The sequence below is a fragment of the Colias croceus genome, chromosome 18 (assembly GCF_905220415.1).
Source record: "Colias croceus chromosome 18, ilColCroc2.1".
Classification (NCBI taxonomy): domain Eukaryota; kingdom Metazoa; phylum Arthropoda; class Insecta; order Lepidoptera; family Pieridae; genus Colias; species Colias croceus.
In genome coordinates, this window is record NC_059554.1 from 5,133,838 (window position 1) to 5,157,234 (window position 23,397).

General features: G+C 37.6%; 2 protein-coding genes and 1 long non-coding RNA gene across 4 annotated transcripts; 2 read left to right on the plus strand and 1 right to left on the minus strand.

The window, feature by feature from the left end:
- The first annotated feature begins 8 nt into the window (after window positions 1–8).
- LOC123699537 (ubiquinone biosynthesis monooxygenase COQ6, mitochondrial) lies at window positions 9–22,173 on the plus strand. Its single transcript, XM_045646508.1, has 9 exons — window positions 9–409; window positions 617–807; window positions 1,208–1,453; window positions 12,564–12,671; window positions 16,749–16,919; window positions 18,123–18,325; window positions 19,069–19,184; window positions 20,036–20,202; window positions 22,046–22,173. Exons 1-9 carry the CDS (start codon window positions 247–249, stop codon window positions 22,073–22,075), a joined length of 1,395 nt encoding a protein of 464 aa, XP_045502464.1. The 5' UTR covers window positions 9–246; the 3' UTR covers window positions 22,076–22,173.
- Window positions 1,700–11,695, minus strand: LOC123699535 (transient receptor potential channel pyrexia-like). Of its 2 annotated transcripts, none has more exons than XM_045646504.1 (14): window positions 11,586–11,695; window positions 6,622–6,784; window positions 6,151–6,370; window positions 5,273–5,429; window positions 4,960–5,094; window positions 4,540–4,768; window positions 4,223–4,468; window positions 3,757–3,986; window positions 3,527–3,665; window positions 3,264–3,457; window positions 3,012–3,171; window positions 2,642–2,937; window positions 2,332–2,529; window positions 1,700–2,250 (listed from the first exon to the last, which is right to left on the minus strand). In XM_045646504.1, the coding sequence occupies exons 1-14, from the start codon at window positions 11,616–11,618 to the stop codon at window positions 1,861–1,863; spliced, it is 2,790 nt and encodes a 929-aa protein (XP_045502460.1). In that variant the 5' UTR covers window positions 11,619–11,695; the 3' UTR covers window positions 1,700–1,860. The 2 variants fall into 2 exon arrangements, with proteins under 2 accessions (XP_045502460.1, XP_045502459.1); XM_045646503.1 differs by lacking the exon at window positions 11,586–11,695 and adding an exon at window positions 7,314–7,545.
- LOC123699539 lies at window positions 8,396–9,894 on the plus strand. The gene is made up of 2 exons (XR_006752531.1): window positions 8,396–8,976; window positions 9,104–9,894. It is a non-coding gene; the product is annotated as an uncharacterized LOC123699539 (long non-coding RNA).
- Window positions 22,174–23,397: the final 1,224 nt, after the last annotated feature.

Here is a 23,397-nt window from a genome sequence, read left to right on the forward strand (position 1 = left end):
TCAGCTTGATAGATGTCAATGTCACCATCACCGATCGGCTGTTCTCATCTCGGGTTCTCATAAATATTTGTTTTCATTTCTAAAATTTTAACGTTCAATAAAATATATTAAATATTTATAAAACACTTACTGTATATTATTGTACATACTTTCGTTTTGAGAAGGAAAATAGAAATTGAATGATCACTTCCGGCTTCGATGCTTAAACTTTTGATTTAATAACCAATAAAACAGCAAAAATTAATAATGCATAGAAATTATTTATTGATTGCAAGATTCAGAAGCAACATAAAGACCCTTTATTCTGTACGAAATGTTGCTACTCATAATGATTCAAAACACAAGGGAAAGTATGATGTTATAATAGCTGGTGGAGGAATGGTCGGGTGTACCTTGGCTTGTGCTATGAGTAAGTATCTAATATTCTATTAATATATAGACTTTATCATACGTATACTTATAGCTTACATTATTGTTTCCTCTTTTGTAAAAATTATTATTGTAAAATTTGTTATTTCAAGATTATTTGGAAACAACTAAGTTACTACTGAATAATGATATATTATGCAATATGTGAGGCAACAATATGTATACTATAATCATGTTTTTCCTATAGGTAAATCACCAATCCTCTCAAAGTTAAAAGTATTATTATTGGAAGGCAGTCCAAATAAAAAGTTTGTATTGAAACCTGAGTACAGCAATAGAGTAGTGGCACTTAATCAAAGTACTAAAACACTGATGAGTACATTAAATGTTTGGGAGCATGTGGAGGAAATGAGACTTCAACCAGTGCGGCATATGCAAGTAAGATATGGCTTATCTCCTTAATACTAAACATTAAGATTCATTAAATGCACTAGTACTAGTTAAAAATAAAATCAATATTAGCACAGACTAACAATAATATAATTGTAATTTTTAACATAATTCAAAATGAATTGATGGATTAACTTTCATGTACATTTATTGAAAATAGTATGACTGGAATATTGCTGCTAAATGTAAAGTTAGGTGTAGATTATGATTGTAAAATGGTTCAATAATAATATGATATTAAATGTTAAATTTATCTGTAAGATTATTCAAAATGTCCAAACTAATACAATTTACTGCCTACTGCACTAGCTACAAATTATCTCATACAATATTTTTTTCGTACTCCCCTAGCTACCCTATTACCAATAGCATATTAAACAATTTCTAGGTATGGGACGCCAGCTCTGATGCCCTGATAACATTCAGCAGTACCGACATTCTCGATGACGATGTTGCATACATTGTAGAGAATGATGTGCTGTTACATGCTATTAACACAGAATTGAATAAGTCCGCTACAAATGTAGATACAGTGTACCAAGCGAAAATAGATGGTTATGAACTGACGAGTACAGAAAGAAATGACACTGCTGTAATTATGAATAATGGAGACATTTACACCTGTGATTTGTTGGTAAGTGCATTTGAAAATATATTAATTTTAAGTAATTTCAAATGGGGTTTATACATAGATAAATCAATAAATAGATTTCTTGGAGTTATTAAAAAAATAACATAAAAACAATAGTTAATCCTAAACATATCGGGAAACAATAAAAATTTGATTTAACTACATAATATATAATAATGTGGTATGTTTATGCCAATAAAATATTCATGTCAGGTAACTAAAAACTTTATTCATTTTCATTTAAATTATAAAAAACATATCTTAATTCATTATCTATTTTAATTACATATGGCAATTTATTATTAACATAGGTTTTCCAAATCTCATCTGTTAATATTAAGCTCTAATCTATATTTCCAAATTTCACATGTCAATATTAAGCTCTAATCTATAGCCACAGTCAGATTTTCTTATGGTGGATCCTTGTCTTGCAGTTTCTTTTCTATCATATTTAACCGTTGTTCTGTTGTATCTATCATTTTATTTATCTTCTTCGATAAATCGCACAACTGATTTTTTATTTCGACGATACAAAGTTCTTGTATAGCATTAATTGTAAAAGACGCTGGTCTATTTCTATTTGAGTCGGAAGTTGTGCGTTTGCGTCTCTCCACATTTTGATTATCGAAAGAAAATCGATCATACAAATAACTCTTGCGTTTAACTTGTTGCCTCTCAACGTCCTCTTCGTCATATTTTCTTACACGGAATTCGTAATTATTATTCTTACGTATGCTTTTTCGCGTCTCCTTCCGGCTGGCAACCATCTTGTAGACTGACGCAATCAGTTCTCTCGGTATCTGTAAGAAGTTTCAAATGGAATAATGGTCATGTTACAAAAGTGGTTTTGTTTTGATGATGAATATTATTATATTACTTACTCTATTTTCTCGGGGGTCGTTTGGTCTGATATTTAGTGTACGCATGTGGGATGCAGTCAATAATGCTCCCCAACGTAATACTGCTAGCAGCTGATTCGGGGCGCATGTCAGCAAAGAGCTGAACAGCATACTTTCAAGATGCGCTACTAGTTGTGTTTGACGAACGAGTCTGTCCAATCCAGCGCTCTCTTGAAGAGCCTGGAAAAATAATGAAATCATTAATTTTGCAAATTTGGTCTTACTATTGTGAAACTCGATAGTTCTGTTAATACTGAATACACATTCAACAAACTAGCAAGAATATGCTGACCTGTATATCGCTAACAGCCAATCCCACAAGTAAATTTGTCAGAATAACTGTTACAAGGAGGACAAATATCAAGAACATGCCATGTGCTGTGAACGGGTACTGTATTTCCGACCCTGAACATTCGCTATAGAATATATCCTCGTATTCTAATTCTCCGGACATCATCATAACTGTTTTGATCAGGGCTGCTGGAAGATGGAAAGGCGGGTAGTTGCTAAACAATACGCTGAACGCCAGACCGAAAGCAATCAATAAGCAACTGTACGCCATGAGGAATGTTGCAAAGTTCACCGTAACTGAAAATAGTCACTTATTTCATATTCACGAAGAATGCATCAATCATATATTTAAAATTCCAGTAAATACTTACCTGTTGTGAACATCTGTACGTAAAGTCCAAATGTTGGAAATCGTCCAACGATCATCATTAGTTCCAACCAACAACAAAATATTGTTATGGCCGCGACATCATGCTGCCAGGTCGATGTATTTTTTCTTGCGTCTTCGTTGTCTATGTTCCAAGTGGGTATCTAAAACGGTAAATATTAATGAAATATGTAAATATGTATTTGTGAAAAAATTAAATATTAAAGTAATTATGTTTTCACAGAATTATACCTACCGTGCACAAAAACACTCCTATGATGATAACAATTTGCAACCAATTTTCCCACTGTCTAATATACGCAGACCAATCGAGACAGGATTGGAAAATTTCCTTAGCCAAGAAACAAATATTTAGTAAAAGTATGACGTACTGAATCGGTCGCAGGTAGTTTGGTATGTCACATGTTTTATTTTCACATAGAAACAACTCTGAAAACATTAAAACTGAATAAAAAAAAATCATAGGTAAGGAAAATAATTAATAATAAGAATACATACGTAAAATGTAAACACTATAAAGTGTAATAAATAAAGCGTGATAAACAAAGCTCAGGACGAAAAATTTCCTGATCCGTCTCCACTTCAAAAAAAGGAATGTCTCTGCTACGGGATGCTTTAAAATGTCTTTTCGGCCAACCTAAAATACATTTTATATTTCAATTAATTCAGCTTCACAATTGGAAAAGTTAATAAAACTGATTAAAGAATTTTCTAAGTTGCAAGTTTACCTCTATGAAAGCGAGAAGCAATTCAGCCTCGCCTCTCGATATACATGGTACTAATGGCCGAAAGTCAATAGTCAGTTCGCAATCAACGTCTCCCAACTCATGTTCACTGACATGAACGGCGTCATCAAACTTGCCCAGATATCGAGGAACCACATCGGGAACCCGTCGGACGATGAATGATAATGCCGAAACTCCGCCGTTGGTGCGTAATGTAACATCTCCTCCATAATCTAAAATAATAAGGGGAGGGTTAATCGAAAATATTTCGAAATTTGTACTTAGTTACTTTGGTAGGTACATTTGGCAATAAGGATGGATATATTCCGATTTAAATATAATTGGTAAATAAAAGCATCTTATATACGATCTTATTCCTTCCAAGTATCGATATACGAAAATTACACCAATATATTGCTCGGCTTCGGTGCGGAAAAAAAACAGACATAATAAATAGTACTATACTCACCCAATAATAACAATACACACGCAGAAAACTCATTAAGCGCTGCAATATGTAATGGTGTATATCCAAAGTTATCTGAGGCGTTAGGGTCAGCTCCTTCGGACAATAGTAACCTCGCAACATCGCAGGCGCGGGCCCCTCTGACTATAGCACCATGCAACGCTGTCCGTCCATCAACATCCTGAGCTCTTACATTTGCTCTTCTCACCATGAGAAGTTCCACCACTTCAACAGATTGTGCTAACGCCGCTGAAAATGCAAATTAATTAATAAATAATAAATGGAATACATTAATTTGCATAGATCGAAAGACGCAATACCTAGATGAAGTGCAGTTTGGCCTCGAGAGTTGGGTGTATCGATATGAGCACCATGATCTAGTAACAAACGCGCACATTCCGCATGACCATCCACTGCAGCTAAATGCAAGGCAGTCGCTCGACCAGTTCCCATGGCCGCTCTTACATCTGCTCCAGCATCGAGCAAAAGTTTCAAACATGATGGTGAACCTAATGATGCGGCTACGTGAAGTGGTGTTTCTGTGAATACCTAAAAATGCTAATGTTGAATCATTTGAAAGCATAAAATAGCAAGTAAAATTAAAAACACTATTGCATTGGATTTTGTTATTAAACGACTACGTTTCGACAACACGTGTTTTGATCATTGCTATAATATTCAACGGCTCTGTTATTACAATAAGCCATTGTTTACACTTGTATGATGGAATACAGGCTCACCTGCGGTGTGTCAGGGCATGCGCCAGCGTTTAACAGCTCTCTTACGACATCCGGTGCGTCACTTAAAACTGCGTAGTGTAGTGGAGAATGTTCGCTCAAACCTGCGTTTACATCAGCTCCGTGGCTCAGAAGCGCCTGGAAATAGGTGTTTGATTTAAATTCGGATCCTAAAACGAACCCAGGTCCATAAAAAAATTAATAATTGTTGCCTAATATTTTTGTTAGAATTAGAAATATTAATTAAAACTATAATATAACAGAACCAAGATCTCCAAGATCAGATTTTTTTTTTCAAGAATTTATAATTGTATACCTTTACACATGCAACGGATTTAGCACTTGCAGCGCAATGCAACGGTGTAGCTTTCCGATCTGTAGTTGAATCCCACATATTGGGATCAGCTCCATGTTCCAGGAGCAGCCGTGCGCAATCCTCACTGGCCACGAGACAAGTTAGATGTAAACAGGTTCTGAAATATTATTAATCAGATACTGAATCCCATATAAAATGCAGCATTGACGACTGATTGAAAGATATCTATAATTATGCGTCCTTGAATCGTACATATTGTATAATCCCTCTCTATAATTATGCTCTCAAAGGATCCCTAAAATACACAATTTTAAAAATTTAATGAAACCGGTTCAGTTGTTCCTAAGATTAGCGTGTTCAAACATACAAACTCTTCGGCTTATATTATTACTTATTAGTAACAGCTAGTTATTGAGTTTACTTAGAAAAATAAAGCTATTAACTAATTGAATGTCATCAAAGTAATAAACTATACTTATGCGTAAATATTTTTACCTCTAAGGAAACGCGTTCTACTTTAGCATTCGTTTATGGTTTCCAGATATCAATTAAATAGTTCCGGTGACGATTATCGATCGGGATTTGGGCATTAAACTTTCTCTTTGAAATTTTGACGATTCTCGTTATAATAAATACAATTTGGGATTGAAATAAATCATATAAATAATATAATATAGAAAGACATGAATAACCGCATAAAAGAAAAAAAAAATACTTAAATCACAAGCCCATCTCGGCATCACCGGATCGACATAGCCTTGTTTTCATCGATGTTTTTGAAAAAAAAAATATAATTATGAACTAGTTTTAGTAGTTAAAACAATGCGATGGTATTCAATCATAAATTCGTAACTATATTAACTTATTGTTTACCTTACCTCCCAGCATCATCAGAACTGTTAGGATCAGCGCCAAGTTTCAACAGTTTGTTTAGAACTGAGCTCTTGCCCATCCAAGCCGCCCAGAGGGCAGCTGATTTTATTCCCACAGTATCCGTATCAGATGCTAAACTTATCAACTCTTCAGTATGTCCGTTTTCCAAAAGCGCGGCAAATTCCTCCGCATAGGGAAGCTGCTTCAAGACATTTTGTATTTCCTCTGTTTGCGAACAAATTAATATTTATTACATCGATTATTCTGCGTTTTCGATTAGATATTAAAAAATTCATTCATAAGTATAACTTTTACAATTATGGGCCGACAACAGAAGATGTTTTCTTCAATTACTCTATGATTAAGTTTTATTTTAACATTTAGCTTTGAGAGAAACATGACTCGTATCGAAATTAAAAACTCCGCCATATAAATGTAGAAATATTTTTAGAGTAAATATTTTTTCTCGTAGGTACCTAGTTCCCAGATATCCCTGGATGGTTTCACTCGTAATCGGTCATCCAAATCAGTGCCATGAGCAGACTCATCACTTGATATATAGACAATTTCTGCCTCATCTGAATCTTCGGGGAGTTCGTCAATATCCTCTCTCCACCTCGTACTTCCCTCCCGAAACCCCTAAATAAGAAAAAACAAGTCAGAAGACATATACATAATTATTTTCATTATCAATCATTCCATAATTTTTCAAATGCGATATTATTTCTAAAGTTATTTAGAAACTATTAGTTAATGTTTGGTTTAAAGCTTCACTCCTGTTTTGAAAATTGGTGAAGTAGTTATTTAAGGTTTATACCCCGGCCCTGTATCTATATATGTACCACCAAATTATTCCCTTAAACTTAATTAATTAAGTAAAATGTTGGTGTTTGTACACTTCTTCATTCCCTGCGATTAAAAAGCAGTTAAATTTACTTTATTAGTCATAAACTGAAGTTTACAGCTTTTAAACCATAATGTGGTATTCCGTATTTATCTGTTTTATTGCTAAAAAACCGCTACTTATGGGTCCGCGGGTCACAATAATTGAGCCGTTGTTTCCGATACTTATGGACACAACACTTCGGCCTCCGTGATAATATAATTAAACTATTCTAACACAAACACACACTCAACGCGTATATGAATAGTTTGGAATGAGGTTAACCTTTTTCTTAGCGCTCGATTTTTTCACAGAAGGCATCACGTTCGCGGTAACTCTTGCGCATATCTAAACAAGCACACGCGCGCTTCACTGAAAACTGAAATCTCAAATACGCCTGTACCAAATATAAATACAATTATGAACTTTACCGCACACTTTACCCATTCCACCTTAAACTGAGAGTGTGATATCAAATTCATTGAAAAATTTGGATGTCAGCCGATGAGCCGCCCACGACATTATTTATAAAGATCACACGTATAATATGTGTTCTACTCTATTTTATAATTTCTTTTTATCTTATTCAAAGTCGTTTATCTTCATTTTTCACTTTGGTGAGGGATGGCTTTACTTAAAAGAGAACATTAATCCTTTAACATGTGTATTTTAATATCGTGTTATATTTTTTATTTTTGTTTATTGCTATAAACAAAAAGGAACGATGTTGTTACACAATAATTCTTTTTGGTCTGATTTATTTTTACGGTGTAAAAGGCAGGGAATTATATTTTACATGAAAATCTTTATTGTGATTAAAAGCTTAGTGGTTAATACATATAAATAAAATGTTGCGAGAGTCTTTGTTGAAAGATTAAAGATTTAAATTTGTTGACATTTAGTAACTATGTGAGTTAACATTAATTTAATACGATTAAAAGCAAATTCAACAAACGGAGACTACGCTGAAAAATGGGCTCGCTGTTAAAAGGGGAAGGAGATCAAGACACATTTCATCAAGTCTGGCCGGGAGTTTTAGCAACATATCACGTTATTTGTTTTTCACAACATAAGCTCCATAGCTTTGCAATAATATTCTACATCAATAGGATACGATAGCCAAAACAACAAAGTTAGCAGTGATAGATTTAAATCTGTTTCGTTGAATTCATTACGAGGTAAACGTGTTAGAGCCGACTCCTTCCAATAGTAAATGTAAGAAAAGACTATCACGTGAAGTTAGGTAGGTACCGGGGATATGTCGTACAAAAGGTAATACCGATCTGTATTGATATTGAACGATATTTATTGGCATGCAATGATTTCTTTCTTTATCTAAACAACTAAAACATGATCAAAAGCTTCGACTTTAAGGTGATGAATTAATTTTTCTAACATTTACGGCCCTTTTTAAACCTTCGTAATTTTTATATTATTAAAGTTGTCGTGATGAAAATTCTTGACAAGAAAGTTCAATAGTAACACAATACTTGTACCGTTTTAGAAACATGATTCCATGATATTTTCTCGATAGAAAAAAAATACAAAGTTCTCATTGTTATTTTTTTTAAATCTCTGGCATCTTCAAAATAACAAACGTAAAGTTACGACTTTTTGGATATTAACTATAAAATATACAACCTATACGTCTACCGTGTTAGAATTTTGAAATATGCGATGGTTTTGAAATAAACAAGAAATACTTGAAATTAGCGCGCGACCAGCCAATCTAGCGAGAGCCGTCCTGTACCTTCCTACCCCGATCGCTGCACGAGTCATTCCCGCTACGGCCGTCACACGGGGAACTTGTGTCGCTTGTCTTCGAGTCGCGCAATCGTAACAAAGGGTGACAACACGATAAGACAAATGGGGACAATAAAGAAAATAAGAAGAAGAAACATAAAGGTTGGAGGAAAAAGAATGCTTACAATTGGAACAAATTAATGGAGTAAGTTGGTTTTATTTTAAATTTGATGATATTTGTATTATAGACGATGTTTGATATGTACCCCTGTTTTAAGTACATAACGAATGTGTAAGATTTTTTTAATTTATAGCATAAATAATCTTTTCAGAAATCCGGAATCCAGAAGGAAAATAAACCCACTAATTGTTCACAATGTGAACCTTCGTAAGCACCTTCATTCAGTCAAAAATTTATGTTATCAACGCTCTACTGGTTTTATCGCATGATTCCATTTTTAGCAAAAAGCAACAAAGTGCAAAGAAATAAAAAATCATGGTGAACTTAGTGGAAGTATGGTGGACGTAATATGGAACAGAAGCTCATTGGAGTAGTATTATATTTAAAAAAAATACGAAAAAAATTCAAGAATTACATTTCTTAGTAGGTGGTAGATACGTATGTTGTATAAAGAATTTGATATTGATATTTATTTCATTTTTACTTACTACACCTGTGCGGGAAATTGCTTAGTACTAAAACAGGTTTATATTCATATTTACATAGTAATGTGAAAGTTTTTCGAAAAATTTTGTGTATATGAGTTCCTGGGTGATCTGGAAACACAATTGGGCCCGGAAGGTGGCGCTGCAGTCACTCCTCCTAATCACATGAACCGATTTGGATGAATATTTGTGTGCACATATCATTGTTGTGGGATGATCGGTTGATTCGTTTTCACATTAGCTAAAATTATGTATTTTTGTTGTTAGAAAGTAAACTTAATTTAATGTTTATAATACATTATTATTGGTATAAATAAGCCAGTATTCGTCTCACATTGCTGTACCTGCCTACCTACCCTACCAGGGCCTAACTTTGTTCTGGCTATTTTATTTTGATTATTTGTTGAATAATTACCATTATAATAGAGTGCAAAAAATAAATACTTGCGTGAATATATTTTGTGTGTTTTTTTTAAATAATTATTTTATTTAAAAAAATATCATTCCGACCGCGGCTTTGCCCGCGTGGAATTAGGTTATACCGTGAATCCTGTTTTATCCCACAGGAGTGTTCAGTCCAATTAAATATATGTATAACAATATTATAGCTGTATGACGACTCCATACATGTTTGTCCCGAGTCGGCCAGCGGCAGCGCGGCGAGTTTGCAAGAATGACTTCGCGCACGCCCGCGTTCGCGATAGCGAGCTATTAGACTCCGCCCAGCAAGCAGTGGATTTTTTTTTGTGTATCGTCTTAAAATAGGGAAATATATAATCTACGTTACGAGAAACGATGCATTCAATATTTTTTAAATTCAGCCGAATGATGGGAATCTCGACCTTCGCACGGAAAAAATGTTATAATTCCACGAATTTTGTTTACACATATTGTATTCGCGTGGCGGTGTTGCAAACAATTGATTCTGATATCCATTATTAGAACAACAGGCTCGGTACATACCGCGCCGAAGTTAATTGCCGTAGAAATAGATCCCTCATGTAGACGTTAGTTTGCATACAAACGATGGAAAGTTTTATATCCAAGTCAAATTGATCGTGATTGAATGGTTGTTTAGATTAATTCATAAACGTTCTTAATCCTTACGAATATCACAGTTTACTTAATATTTACTATGTAACTAATATTACGAATATCAAAGTATCTCTATCTGTCTGTCTCTTCTTGACACCTAAACCACTGAACCAATTCGGATGAAATTTGTTACAGAGATAGTTTGAGACCTGAGAAATAACATAGGATAGATTTCATACCAGAAGCCCCACGGGACTTATAATTTTACCCCAGAAATGGAATGAGATAACCACTGCAGCAAAAAGTAATATTTTATAACCCATCTCGCTATCTCCAGACACAAATAATATCATCATAAAATCGCTCCGTTGCGACGTGAAAGGATGACATAGAAATGAAACACAATTTCGCCTTTATCCTTGAAAACATGTATTTCAATGCAATATATAAAATGTATTTTTTCCAAATAATTATTGGTAGGACGACGAACTTACACTGCCGTTGTGCGTTATGTATTTTTAAATAAAACAGTCATCGTCAGCTGGGTCTAGCAAATTAATCTTAATTAATCTTCAAACACATAAAAGCTCAAAATATAAGAGTAATTTGTTCATCTATTATGAAAATGACGATAATTTCGTGTGACTGCTAAATATACTACTAATATAATAATTCTGTTATGAATCATTAAGCTGAGTGTGTTTTCTTCAGATTAATAATTATTTTTGAAATCAGTAAAGTAGTTCCTGAGATTTACAGATTCCAACAAACAAAATCTTTAGCTTTAAATTAATATTAAAGATAAGTGTTCATTAACAATTGTTTTAATATATTAATAGTACCTAGTGAACAAATAAAAGAAGATCCTAGAGCAGTAATTTCCACAAAGGTCCACAGAAGTGCCGAACGTACCTAGTCTACTTATGTCTACGTAAATTAAAAATATTAGATTTACACAATATTTTTTAAATGCAGTTTACAAGAATCAATAGTTTGGCTATATCTGACCTAAAGTATAACCTGCCACCTCCTCTTGTACTCTAAATATGTTCTGTTAAGTCTGCTCTTTACAGGAAAAGGACTAAAAGATAAGATCACTTACTACCTTCTTACCTCATTAGTTTCGATAATAGTATCACAAAACATCACTCATTTCAATCCAAAAATAAGGTCTTCATGGAAATTTGTTTGTTTGTTACACAATTCTTTTTGCCCTGATTAATATTATAAAATATTTATTTAACCTCATTGGCGGTAAACGATCGGTCCAATTTAACAAACGCCCGGATCGCGTCAAGACTTGATGTTTTTATTTTTCTTATATATTTAAAACAACTTGAGATATCAAAGAAATGAAAACATTTAAGATGCACAAAGATGCGAAATTTGAACAGTCTTTCACAATTTATTATATATTTTTCCACTGTCACTTTTAAATTGATATATCTTTTGGTGGAAACAGCGTCTTGTGCGGAGTCAGATTGAATACTACTGAATCTTAAGTTTCCTTTGAAAATATGTATAAACAAACTAAAAAGATATTTGACTTGTGATACCATGATTCTAAATGTATGAACGTTGTTTTAAACCCATTTGTTTCCAATCATTCCCAGAAGACTAGCAGATTTCACCTGCTTGTAATCGTCTATTTATAATAATACAAATAAACACTGCGGTACGAGAGCTGAGAAATATTCATTTTATATTCCACTTGCATTTTGTATGAAGAAGTGTATACAACATAATATATAGTTTAGACTTGTGGGTGTCCTTTAAAAACTTCTTCATTTAAGTTATGAATTAAGCTTAGTTGTAAGAATACAATCTTCGTCTAAAGTACGTTTTTGGATTATTTACAAAAGTGAAAACATTATTATTGCCACTGTCTCTTTAAATAATTTTATTCAACCAGTAAATGAAAGCTTCTTGACTAGTTTCTTAAATATATTTAGTAAGTAGGTACTAAAAGATGACTGTCTTCTCAGATTTTAATAGAATGAATTTATAAATTTTCCGTGTACTTGTACAGTTTTTCAGGGATTTCCCTTGCTATATTTGTTTATTTATTAGGTTTTGTAATCCGGTTTCCAGATTGGTGCCGATGGCGCAAACTCAGCAGTCCGCAAAGCTATGGGAGTGCAATATGTGTCATGGAAGTACGACCACATGGGAGTAGTAGCAACACTTGAATTGTCAGAGGTAAATAAACAAGAACTGTTTTACCACAAAAAACTTTAGACAGGGTTTAACTTTAAGCGTGGGTTCTCTTTAATCTGGTTTCGTCGTATTTCACATAGACAACAATTAAAGTGACAGATCCCTGGTTTAAAGTTAGACTGTGTTTAAATTGTTTTGCGGTAAGTCCATTAGAATGATGTGGCGATAGTGTCTGAGCCGTACAATCTGCCACCCCGGGACAACTGGGCGGGCGATCTGGACGGCTTGGTGACACTAGTTACACAAGGTGGTCCTCAAATAGAGCGAGTGGTCAGGCGACGGGGCTGCGTCTCAGCGGTAATTAACGGCTACACCGTCGTTGGGGCGTATTTCTCGCCAAATCGCTGTCTCGCCGATTTCGAGGAGTTTCTCGTCGAGCTGAGAGATTTGGTCGACCTCGCGCAGCCACTGTCTGTGCTCGTGGCCGGGGACCTCAACGCCAAGTCGGTGTCTTGGGGTTGCCGGGCAAGTGACGTGCGCGGTACACTGCTTGCAGACTGGGCAGTTGCCTCCGGGTTAACACTTCTTAACCGCGGAAGAGAGCTGACGTGCGTGCGACAGAGGGGTGGCTCCATTGTAGACGTCACTTTCGCGAGCCCCCCTCTCGCCCGGTGTATTCAAGACTGGAGGGTTCTTGTGGACGTGGAGACGCTTTCGGATCACCGGTACATCCGGTTCAGCGTATCCACGCCCTCAGCGGCCTCCAGCCGAATCCCCACTGGTGAGCGCCGCCCACGCTGGGCACTTGGTAGCCTCGATAGGGAGCTTCTCATTGAAGCTGCCATAGTGCAGGCTTGGCTCCCGACGCCGCAATATGGCAGCGTTGATGTGGAGGAGGAGGCCACTTGGCTTGCTGATGCAATGGTGCAAGTGTGCGACGCGAGCATGCGGAGAGTGCGATCGGTTCCGAGAAGGCGACAAACGTACTGGTGGTCCGCCGATATCTCCCAGCTACGTGCTTCTTGCGTGGCTGCGAGGCGGACGTACACCAGGCACAGACGCCGTAGACGGCGTGACGAAGAGGAGGAAGCGCGGTTATACGCCGTCTACAGAGACTGTATCGTGTCTCTCCAGGACGCGATTAAGGCAGCAAAAACTCGCGCTTGGGAGGAGATGCTCGAGGGTTTGAACCATGAACCTTGGGGTCGGCCGTACAAGAGGGTGAGGCAAAAACTTCGCCCTTGGGCCCCGCCCTTATCTCAAACTCTAGAGCCTCGATTTCTGGAGCAGGTGGTGACGTCCCTGTTTCCGGATCGGGGAAGACATTCTCCCCCTCCGATGGCACCCACAATGACAGCGCAGGAGGAGCCCGCTGATGAAAATGTCCCGGCGGTCACGCGTGACGAGCTCGCAGTGGCAGTGGAGCGGCTCAAAGCAAAAAACACCGCCCCTGGCCTAGATGGTATCCCAGGGCGGGTTTGGGTGTTGGCGCTCGGTGCACTTGGACCCAGGGTGGAACAACTGTTCACGGAATGCCTCCAACAGGGCCAATTTCCCCGGAGGTGGAAGACTGGGAAGTTGGTGCTGTTGCAGAAGGACGGACGCCCGCGCGATTCGCCCTCGGCTTACAGGCCGATCGTGCTGCTCGATGAGGTGAGCAAGCTCTTTGAGCGCGTTTTCGCAGCTCGCCTCATCGATCATCTGGAGGGAGTGGGGCCGGACCTGAGTGAAAACCAATTTGGATTCCGCCGGGGACGGTCCACCATTGATGCGATTGCGGCGCTGCGTGATCTCGCAGACAATGCGGCTGATGATGGTGGAGTGCTTTTGGCGGTGTCTCTTGACATCGCCAACGCCTTCAACACGCTGCCATGGAGTTGCGTAATTGAGGCGCTCCGCTGCCACAACGTGCCCGAGTACATGGTTCGTTTGATGCAGTCCTACCTGTCAGAGCGGGCTGTGGCGTACCCCGCACGCCGTGGATGGACGGAAAAGGAGATGTTTTGCGGTGTTCCACAGGGCTCGGTTCTTGGGCCCCTTCTGTGGAACATCGGCTATGACTGGGTCCTGCGCGCCACTTATATCCCGGGTGTAAGCGTGCTTTGCTACGCGGATGACACCCTGGTGACTGCGCGCGGGGCCTCGTATAGGGAGGCGGCCCTCCTTGCGACCGCTGGTGTGGCGGAAGTTGTGCGCAGGATCAGAAGACTTGGCTTAGAGGTGGCTTTGGACAAGTCGGAGGCGATTATGTTTCGGGGCCGTCGGAGGGCGCAACCTGCTGGTTCAGCCATCCAGGTGGGTGGTGCGTCCATCAGCGTCAGTTCCACGTTGCGCTATTTGGGTATCGTGTTAGACAGCAGTTGGACATTCGTGGAGCACTTCCGTCGCCTCGCCCCCCGTCTTGTTGGGATGGCCGGGGCACTTGGAAGTCTGCTCCCGAATCTTAGAGGGGCTGGGGGCGCGTGCCGTCGTCTTTACACCGGCGTCATTCGCTCCATGGCCCTCTATGGTGCGCCCATTTGGGCCGACTCTTTGAGCACCCGTAACAGACCCTTCTTGCGTAGACCGCAGCGGGTCATGGCGCTCAGAGTCGTGAGGGCATATCGCACGGTGTCCTTCGAGGCCGCGTGCGTAATGGCCGGGACGTCCCCGTGGGACCTGGACGCCGAAATGCTGGCGGACGTTTATCGCCGCGTCGCCGCGTCCAGATCGCATGGGATCAATCCATACCTGGAACAAGTCCAGGAATGGAAGGCTGAGGCTCTCGAGCGGCGATTCAGGGAGTGGAAACGTCGGCTCGAAGAGCCCAGCGCAGGAGCAAGGACGGTCGAAGCCATCCGACCGGTCCTACGTGAGTGGTGCGACAGGCGGCATGGGGCCACCACCTTCCGCCTGACACAGGTGTTGTCCGGACATGGCTGCTTCGGGCGGTACCTGTGCAAAGTCGCCAGACGGGAGCCGCAAATGGCTTGTCATTGGTGCGACTGTCCTGAGGACACGGCAGACCACACTCTCGCCGTGTGCCCCGCATGGTCCGAGCCCCGTGCTCGCCTGGTCGCAGTCGTCGGCCCTGATCTCTCCCTGCCTTCCATAGTTCGTGAGATGGTTGGCAGCGACAGATCGTGGAGCGCGGCTGTCACATTCTGCGAGGATGTGATGTCGCAGAAGGAGGAGGCAGAGCGGGTCCGCGAGAGAAACCCTGCCGCGGACCCAATTCGGCGTCACCGTCCTATTGGGCGTCGTCGCCGTGTCGCGGCCGCTTTACACGGTCGCAACTTGCCTCCTTGATGATGGGCGCCGGATGATGGAACGGGGACATAATCCATCATCCGGTGCGGAGAGGCGGCGTGAGAAGTGTTCCGTTCACGCCACCCCCCAGGAAGGTAGAGCTGGCGGCCTCCCGCCACAGCTTTAAGTCGTGTTGGGCCTAGAGATAGGTTGCCGCTGACGGGTCTACGGATGCGTTCCAACGAATACCCGCGGCTCCGTCAATACAGCGGCACGGCGGAACACAGTGGAGTTTAGTCGGTAGGTCCCTGCACTCTGCAGGGTGAGTCCGACATAACCCAGGGCCCTTTCCCTGAGCGCTCTGGGTATGCCTAAATGCATTCTCCACTAAAAAAAAAAAAAAAAAAAAAAAAAAGTCCATTAGAATGTATTTTATTAGCATAATACTGTAACTGTTATTTACAAAATGCTCAATTTATCCTGAAAATATATATTAATGGTTTGTACTTTTTGGCTCTGAGCTCTTTTCTCTCATAGAAACACTCCTCGATTTCTGTGTCTCAATTGTACCTTGATTGATATAATTTTTATTATGAACCACAGTGAAATATTTCCATTTCTAACTTTTGAAAATGATGCTGAAGCATATTGATTTCGTATAGATTGTCAAAATAGAAAACATCTATCCAAATATTTAAAATAAAAACATGCTTTTAAATATTTAACTTTCCAATCACGATAATAAAGAAGATCACTCTTTAGTGATAAGGCCGCCCTCTGTGCTAGTTTAGCTATAAGTTTTAGTTTTATGTAATTTGTATAATTACTAGCATAGTAAAGTGTTATAAATAAAATAAATAAATGAAATAAACTTTAATTAATGAATAACAGGAATCAGAAAACACGACAGCGTGGCAACGTTTCCTGCCAACCGGACCCGTTGCATTACTGCCTTTGGACTCGAGACGAAGCTCCCTCGTTTGGTCCACGTCACCGGAACACGCTAAGGAACTGCTGCAGTTGCCAGAAGAAAGCTTTGTCGACGCTCTTAATGATGCTTTGGTAAGCAGACATATTTTTTTTATTTGTTAATAGTCTTTTAAGGACAAATTTGTGTGAAGTTATAGATTTGGTAGTTATGAAAATTAAAGGTACTTTAGTAAATGCAAAAACTTTTAAGCTGTAATACCATAGCATAGTACCCGTTCCCGTGAGATTTTCTAGATAAAAACTATCCTATGTGTTAATCAAAGTTAACCTCTACCTGAGAGTCAAATTTCATGAAAATCGGTTCAGCAGTTTTTTGCGTGAAGGAGTAACAAGCAAACGAATTAAAATGCAAACTTTCGCATTTATAATATTATGTATGTATATAGTAAAATTAAGATTGATTACCATCTTGGGACCACTGAACACACATAAATAATAATTTACCAAATGTATAATTTCTTTTAAGTTTAGTTTATGTATTTTATAGATGTGAAAAATTAATCCGTCCATTCATACATGTATATGTTTACTAGCTTTCCACCCGCGGCGTCGCCCGCGCAGTCAATGAAAAACCCGCATAGTTCCCGTTCCCGTGGCATTTACGGGATAAAACCTATCCTATGTCCCGGGGTAAAAAGTAGCCTATGTCCTTTCTCGGGTATCAAATTATCTCTATACCAAATTTCATGCAAATTGGTTCAGTAGTATAGGCGTGATTGAGTAACAGACAGACAGACAGAGTTACTTTCGCATCTATACATATAATAAATCTGTAGAAGGGTCAATTCTGTACATTGAAAATATTGAAAAAATAACTAGCAGGGGGTGTTACTGGATCGATACCAAACCCAAATATATGATTAAAAAAATTTTTGTCTGTCTGTCTGTCTGTCTGTATGTGAAGACATCACGTGAAAACTACCGGTTCGATTTCGATGAAACTTGGTATAATTATACCTTATTATCCTGGGCGTAAAATAGGATACTTTTTATCCTGGAAAAATACGTAGAAAAAAAATTAATCTCTATTTTTCAGTTATCCATAGACGTTGTTCTGTAGTAGGTACCGCGAACACACGTTGCGTATTATTATAGACCTAGCCGTATTTGGGTCCAATAGATATTTATAAGATGTCATTGTCCGAGCTACTCAAAATGGAGAAATAAACCATCCACGCAAAGACCGACATCCGCGCGGACGGAGTCGCGGGCGGAAGCTAGTTTATAATATTAGTATGGATTACATTTTTAAATACTAAATTATTTGATATACAGTGGAAGCAATATCCACGCAGCAAAAGCGTAGAAGCGTGCACCAGCTGGGTGGGATCGTTCCTCAAGCGAGTGGGACTACCAGATGGCACTGAGAGACAATTACCACCAAGTGTTCGTTCCATCACGAAGGATTCGAGGGCCGCTTTCCCACTCGCTTTCGGGCACAGCACAAGATATGTGGCGCCTGGAGTTGCTCTTATTGGGTGAGGAATTTATATTGTACTATTATATTCACACTCACACATATACAATATACACACACGCAAATTTGTAAAAAAGTGCGTGCGCGCACGCACACACACATATCCATACTAATAATATTATACATGCGAAAGTAGCTCTGTCTGTCTGTTACTCAATCACGCCTAAACTACTGAAGCAATTTGCATGAAATTTGGTATAGGCTACCTTTTATTGCGAAATATGGGCGGCGGGCGAGGCCGGGACGGACCGCTAGTAAGAAATATAAAGGAAAATCGTAAAGATTGAAAATACAGAATTGTATTCGAGTGTTCGTTCCATAACAAGGATACTAGAGCGCCTTTCCCACGCCCTTTGGGACACAGCACGAGATATGCAGCAACTATTTATGTACAAATAAGTGAGTTATCGATTTTGGCTTGTATTAGCAAAATACACATTTCTGAAAAGTCACTTCACCATAATATCTTTGTCTTTCTTTAACTAGATATGGACAAAAACCCAATTGTATTAGCGTAGAAATGTGTACTAACATTTTTGCCCAGTTTCACTTATAGCTGGTACCTACATTTATTAGCAGTAATGACCTATTTAAAGCTTTTCTACAAATATGCTTATACAGTTCATAACATAATGCTGTACCTGTTTTTTGAAAAATATTTTTTTTATGTTTTATGTTTTTTACAGTATTTATTTACAAATTTAGCCACTTTTAAGAAAATAAATGTTTGCACGTATTTTACAGAGACGCCGCGCATCGCGTCCATCCATTAGCTGGTCAAGGCGTGAACCTAGGTTTTGGTGATGTTAAGGATCTTACACATTTGCTGGCTGACGCATTATATACTGGATTAGATATAAGTAAGTGTACATAAACATATAACGTGTCTAGTGTACAATTTCCATGGTTAAAATCTTTTTTAAACAGTTTTGTAGAAGTTGTTTTAATTAGATTAAAATCGATTTATCGATAGTTTTGAAAAAGTAGTCTTGTAATTTTAATTCCTCCTGTTGTTCTTAGCGTGATATATAGCTTATAGCCTTCCTCGATAAATGGGCTATCTAACTCCGAAAGAATTTTTCAATTCGGATTAGTAGTTCCTGACATTAGGGCGTTCATACAAATAAACACATTCTTCAGCTTTATAATCACTACATAGTATAAAACAAAGTCGCTTTCTCCGTCCCTATGTCCCTTTAAAACTACGCAACGGATTTTGATGTGGTTTTTTTTTAGTAGATTAGAGTGATTCAAGAGGAAGGTTTTAGTATATAATTTATTAGGTTTTAGACAAAGCAGGCGAAGCCGCGGGCGGTAAGCTAGTATTAGTATAGATTGCAGGACGTGTTCACCTCTAGAAGCACCTATTACTTGTGGTGTATCATAGAATAACCATATCTATTTTTGTAGTGCTATGTCCAGTTTGGTGGACCTATTTAAAAAAAAACATTATAATTCGAATATTATAAACTAGACTAGATTTCCGCTCGCGGCTTCGCCCGCGTTTGCAAAGGAAAACCCGCATAGTTCCCGTTCCCGTGGGATTTCCGGGATAAAAACTATCCTATGTGTTAATCCAAGTTACCCTCTTTATGTGTGCTAAATTTCATTGTAATCGGTTCAGTAGTTTTTACGTGAAAGAGTAACAAACACCCATACAAACTTTCGCATTTATAATATTAGTAGGATATTAAGATAAGATGTCTCTCAGCGCACGAGAACTGGCTGCAGCAGTACGAGAGTTGCCGCCAACGCCACAACGTGCCCACCCAGCTGGCGGTGGACGCGCTGTACCGGCTGTACGCGCACCACCTCGCGCCGCTCGTGCTCGCCCGCAGCCTGGGCCTGCAGATCACTAACGCGCTACACCCCGTCAAGGTGAACGAATTAATTAATGAATTAAAACGGTTTATTGTACACTATAAAAAGACATACATATACAGAAGAGAGACATGCACAAATGGCGGCCTTATGGCTTTAGTAGCCATCTCTTCCAGGCAATCAAACACAAGATAAAAAACATAAAATCATGACAGAGGCTGGTGGTAAAGCTGCATTAGATTAATACGTAAAAAACAAAAATTTAAAAAACAATATACATAAACATACACATACATAAATACATAAAAATTATTTAAATAAAAACATACATACACACATAAATACATATGTATATACATAAAGCATATATTAAATAAATATCATATTAAAAGTATATACCTAAATACAATAAGTTTTTAATATAATGATTATTCAGTAAAGGTACACTATTGTAGGAATCTAGGACTAAATATAATGCCCTATTAAGGGCTGGCGCAGATAGGATGGAGCGCAGCGCAGCGCATTTTTCATTGTCAAACTATTATCGACATTGCCCTCATTAAAATAATATTCAAAATCAAATAACAAAATATACACATATACACAATATTCTTTTAATAAGGACAATATCGATAGCGATATAATTTGACAATGACAAATTCTCTGCGCAGCGCTCCGTCCTATCTGCGGCTACCTTAACAGTATACGAGAACAAATCCACTACTAAAGACCATAAGTTAAATCATTTTTATGTCAATTCCATCAAGCGTGTCCGTACACCACACTTTTTGTAGTTTTTGAAAAATAATAATGGTGTTAGAATATAATTTTTCACTCATATATCAAAATAACTCCATATTAAGTAACGCCACCTAGTATTCAACGTATGAACTAATATGCTGCTTTAAACCATGGACCCATCGCTAGATGGTGTGGAATGTGTGTAATCTTAATATATATAAATCTCGTGTCACAATGTTTGTCCTCAAGGGACTTCTAAACCATTTAACCGATTATAATAAAATTCGCACACCATGTGCAGTTCGATCCAACTTGAGAGATAGGATAGTTTATATCTCAAATCGCTTTAGAGAAAGCGGGCGAAGCCGTGGGCGGTAAGCTGGTAACTTTATAAATTAAACGTTAAGAGGAGGCTCCCTTTCTCATTTCTGGCACTGAGAGACCGGTTACGGTACTAGACGCTAATACAGCCGTAATAAAGTTGAATATCGCGTGCGCTCTTTGATCGCGTTCGAGCTTGAAAAGTAAGTCTCAATTCTTATTTCTTTTATAACTAAATTAATAATGGATCTAGAAAAAAAATATCTTGGGATTCGATAGTAAACTTTATTTTCTTACTGTTAACATTTATTTTAGACATAAAGTCCAAGTAAATCTTTAAAAGAATGTAATAATCCTTAAAAAAGGCATAATATTTGAATAAAAAATGAATCGAGCGAAAATGTTACAATTACGTAACTGTCTTGTACATCGAAAGAAAAAGACCCAATAAATCATATACTAAAGTTCCATTTTGATTGTATGTGTGCCTGTTTCAGAATATTAATGCAAACTCACATAAAATTTAGGGAGCTTCCCCTTAAAAGCTACTTAAATAAAACAATACAGTTTCGTAATCTTTGCCTGCCAAATAGGGATTTCGAATATATATAACAAACATTATAATGTACTAGTACAAAAATTTTGTAAACATAACCCAACAATTTTTAAGAAATTTACAAAGATATACTGTTTCATAACTCGTACCTGAATACAAATAAAAATAATTGATACTAAAACGTAAAAATATATACAGAAATTAGTTAAATAAAATGTTCAGTTATTATTTCATTGATTGCCTCGTTTTGGATGTTTTGACAACATTTATATTTTGTTTCAGAGGCTCATTATGTCGCATGCAACAACATAAAATGGATCTCCAAATCTCCTATGGACCTGTACATAAAGTATCTTATTTAAATATTGTTTTGTTAATTACACATAGTCATTAAATATATTAAGTTTGAAAACAAAGTTGTTTTATTGATAAGTGTTTAAAATATACATAATTTACATTTTGAATTACTTTAGAAAATAATAAATCATTATTCATTAGCTAACATTGTTAGTACCATTATTAAATGAAAATCAATTAGGTATGTACTTATTCGATATACATATAAGTAGGTCAAATAGTTTGTCGATTAACGTATAATTTAATGTTTAAAGTTAAAACTTACTATGATTATAATTATTATGTTTATGAATTATTAGGTAGGTACATGCCAAATAATACGACAGGTAGAATTATTTTTTAAAAGGTCGTTTCTAAGAATAGAAATATCCTCATGAAACGGTCGTTAAACCCATCGGCTTTAAATAATTACCTATTATCGGAAGACCCACAGCACCGGCATTCATTCCGTTAAGAATACTTTTATGGTTTCGTTTCATTATTTTTAGCTTTAAATTTAAGAGAAAAGAAAAAGAAGTACCTACCGTACTTACCTATCTTAGGTATGCTTACTAAGAATTTTAAAGAATTGGAGTTGAGAATAATTATAACCAACTATATTAAAAACTAATAAACAAATACTGATAAGCAGTGGTCCAAGAAGAGATCAAAAATCAGATCTCTTACATCCTGTTCTGTGCTTACAACTTTAGGTACTTTTTTTTTAATAAGTAGGTATTCCTTTTTCAACTCATTCTAGGTTCCTCTAAAAAGATTGAATCATGTGTAGGTATTAACTACCTATTATTATATTTTGACTAAGTATATCATATAAGAATAGGAGGGAATTGTTTAGATCTCTTGCAATCAAAAACCAATTAATAATAATTATAGTAGGTACACAAAGAATTTAAAAATATTAAACTGTAAACAATTTAATTACCTATCTATTTAAATAACTTTGTTATCCCTAATCCCGATATTCCCACATTTTTATTTTCAAATAGGTTTAGATTACTAATTACTAAATAAAAGGCAAATAGGTAATCCCCATATTATAGTGAACAAAAACAAAGAAGTTACAATTACCTATTATTATCAGCTAACCCCTGTCTGAATCATAGTAAAATGTTAGAATGTTCGTTATTTCCTATCCGTTTGAGGCCATTCAATCGAGGTCGTTTTGCAACGTTCACAAAACACGCCAAGCTGCGCAGCTGTCGATGGCCGTTCGCAGGGTTGAGGGGACGGAAGGGCGACGTCATACAATGGCGTCAGCCGCCATATTGTTATTATTG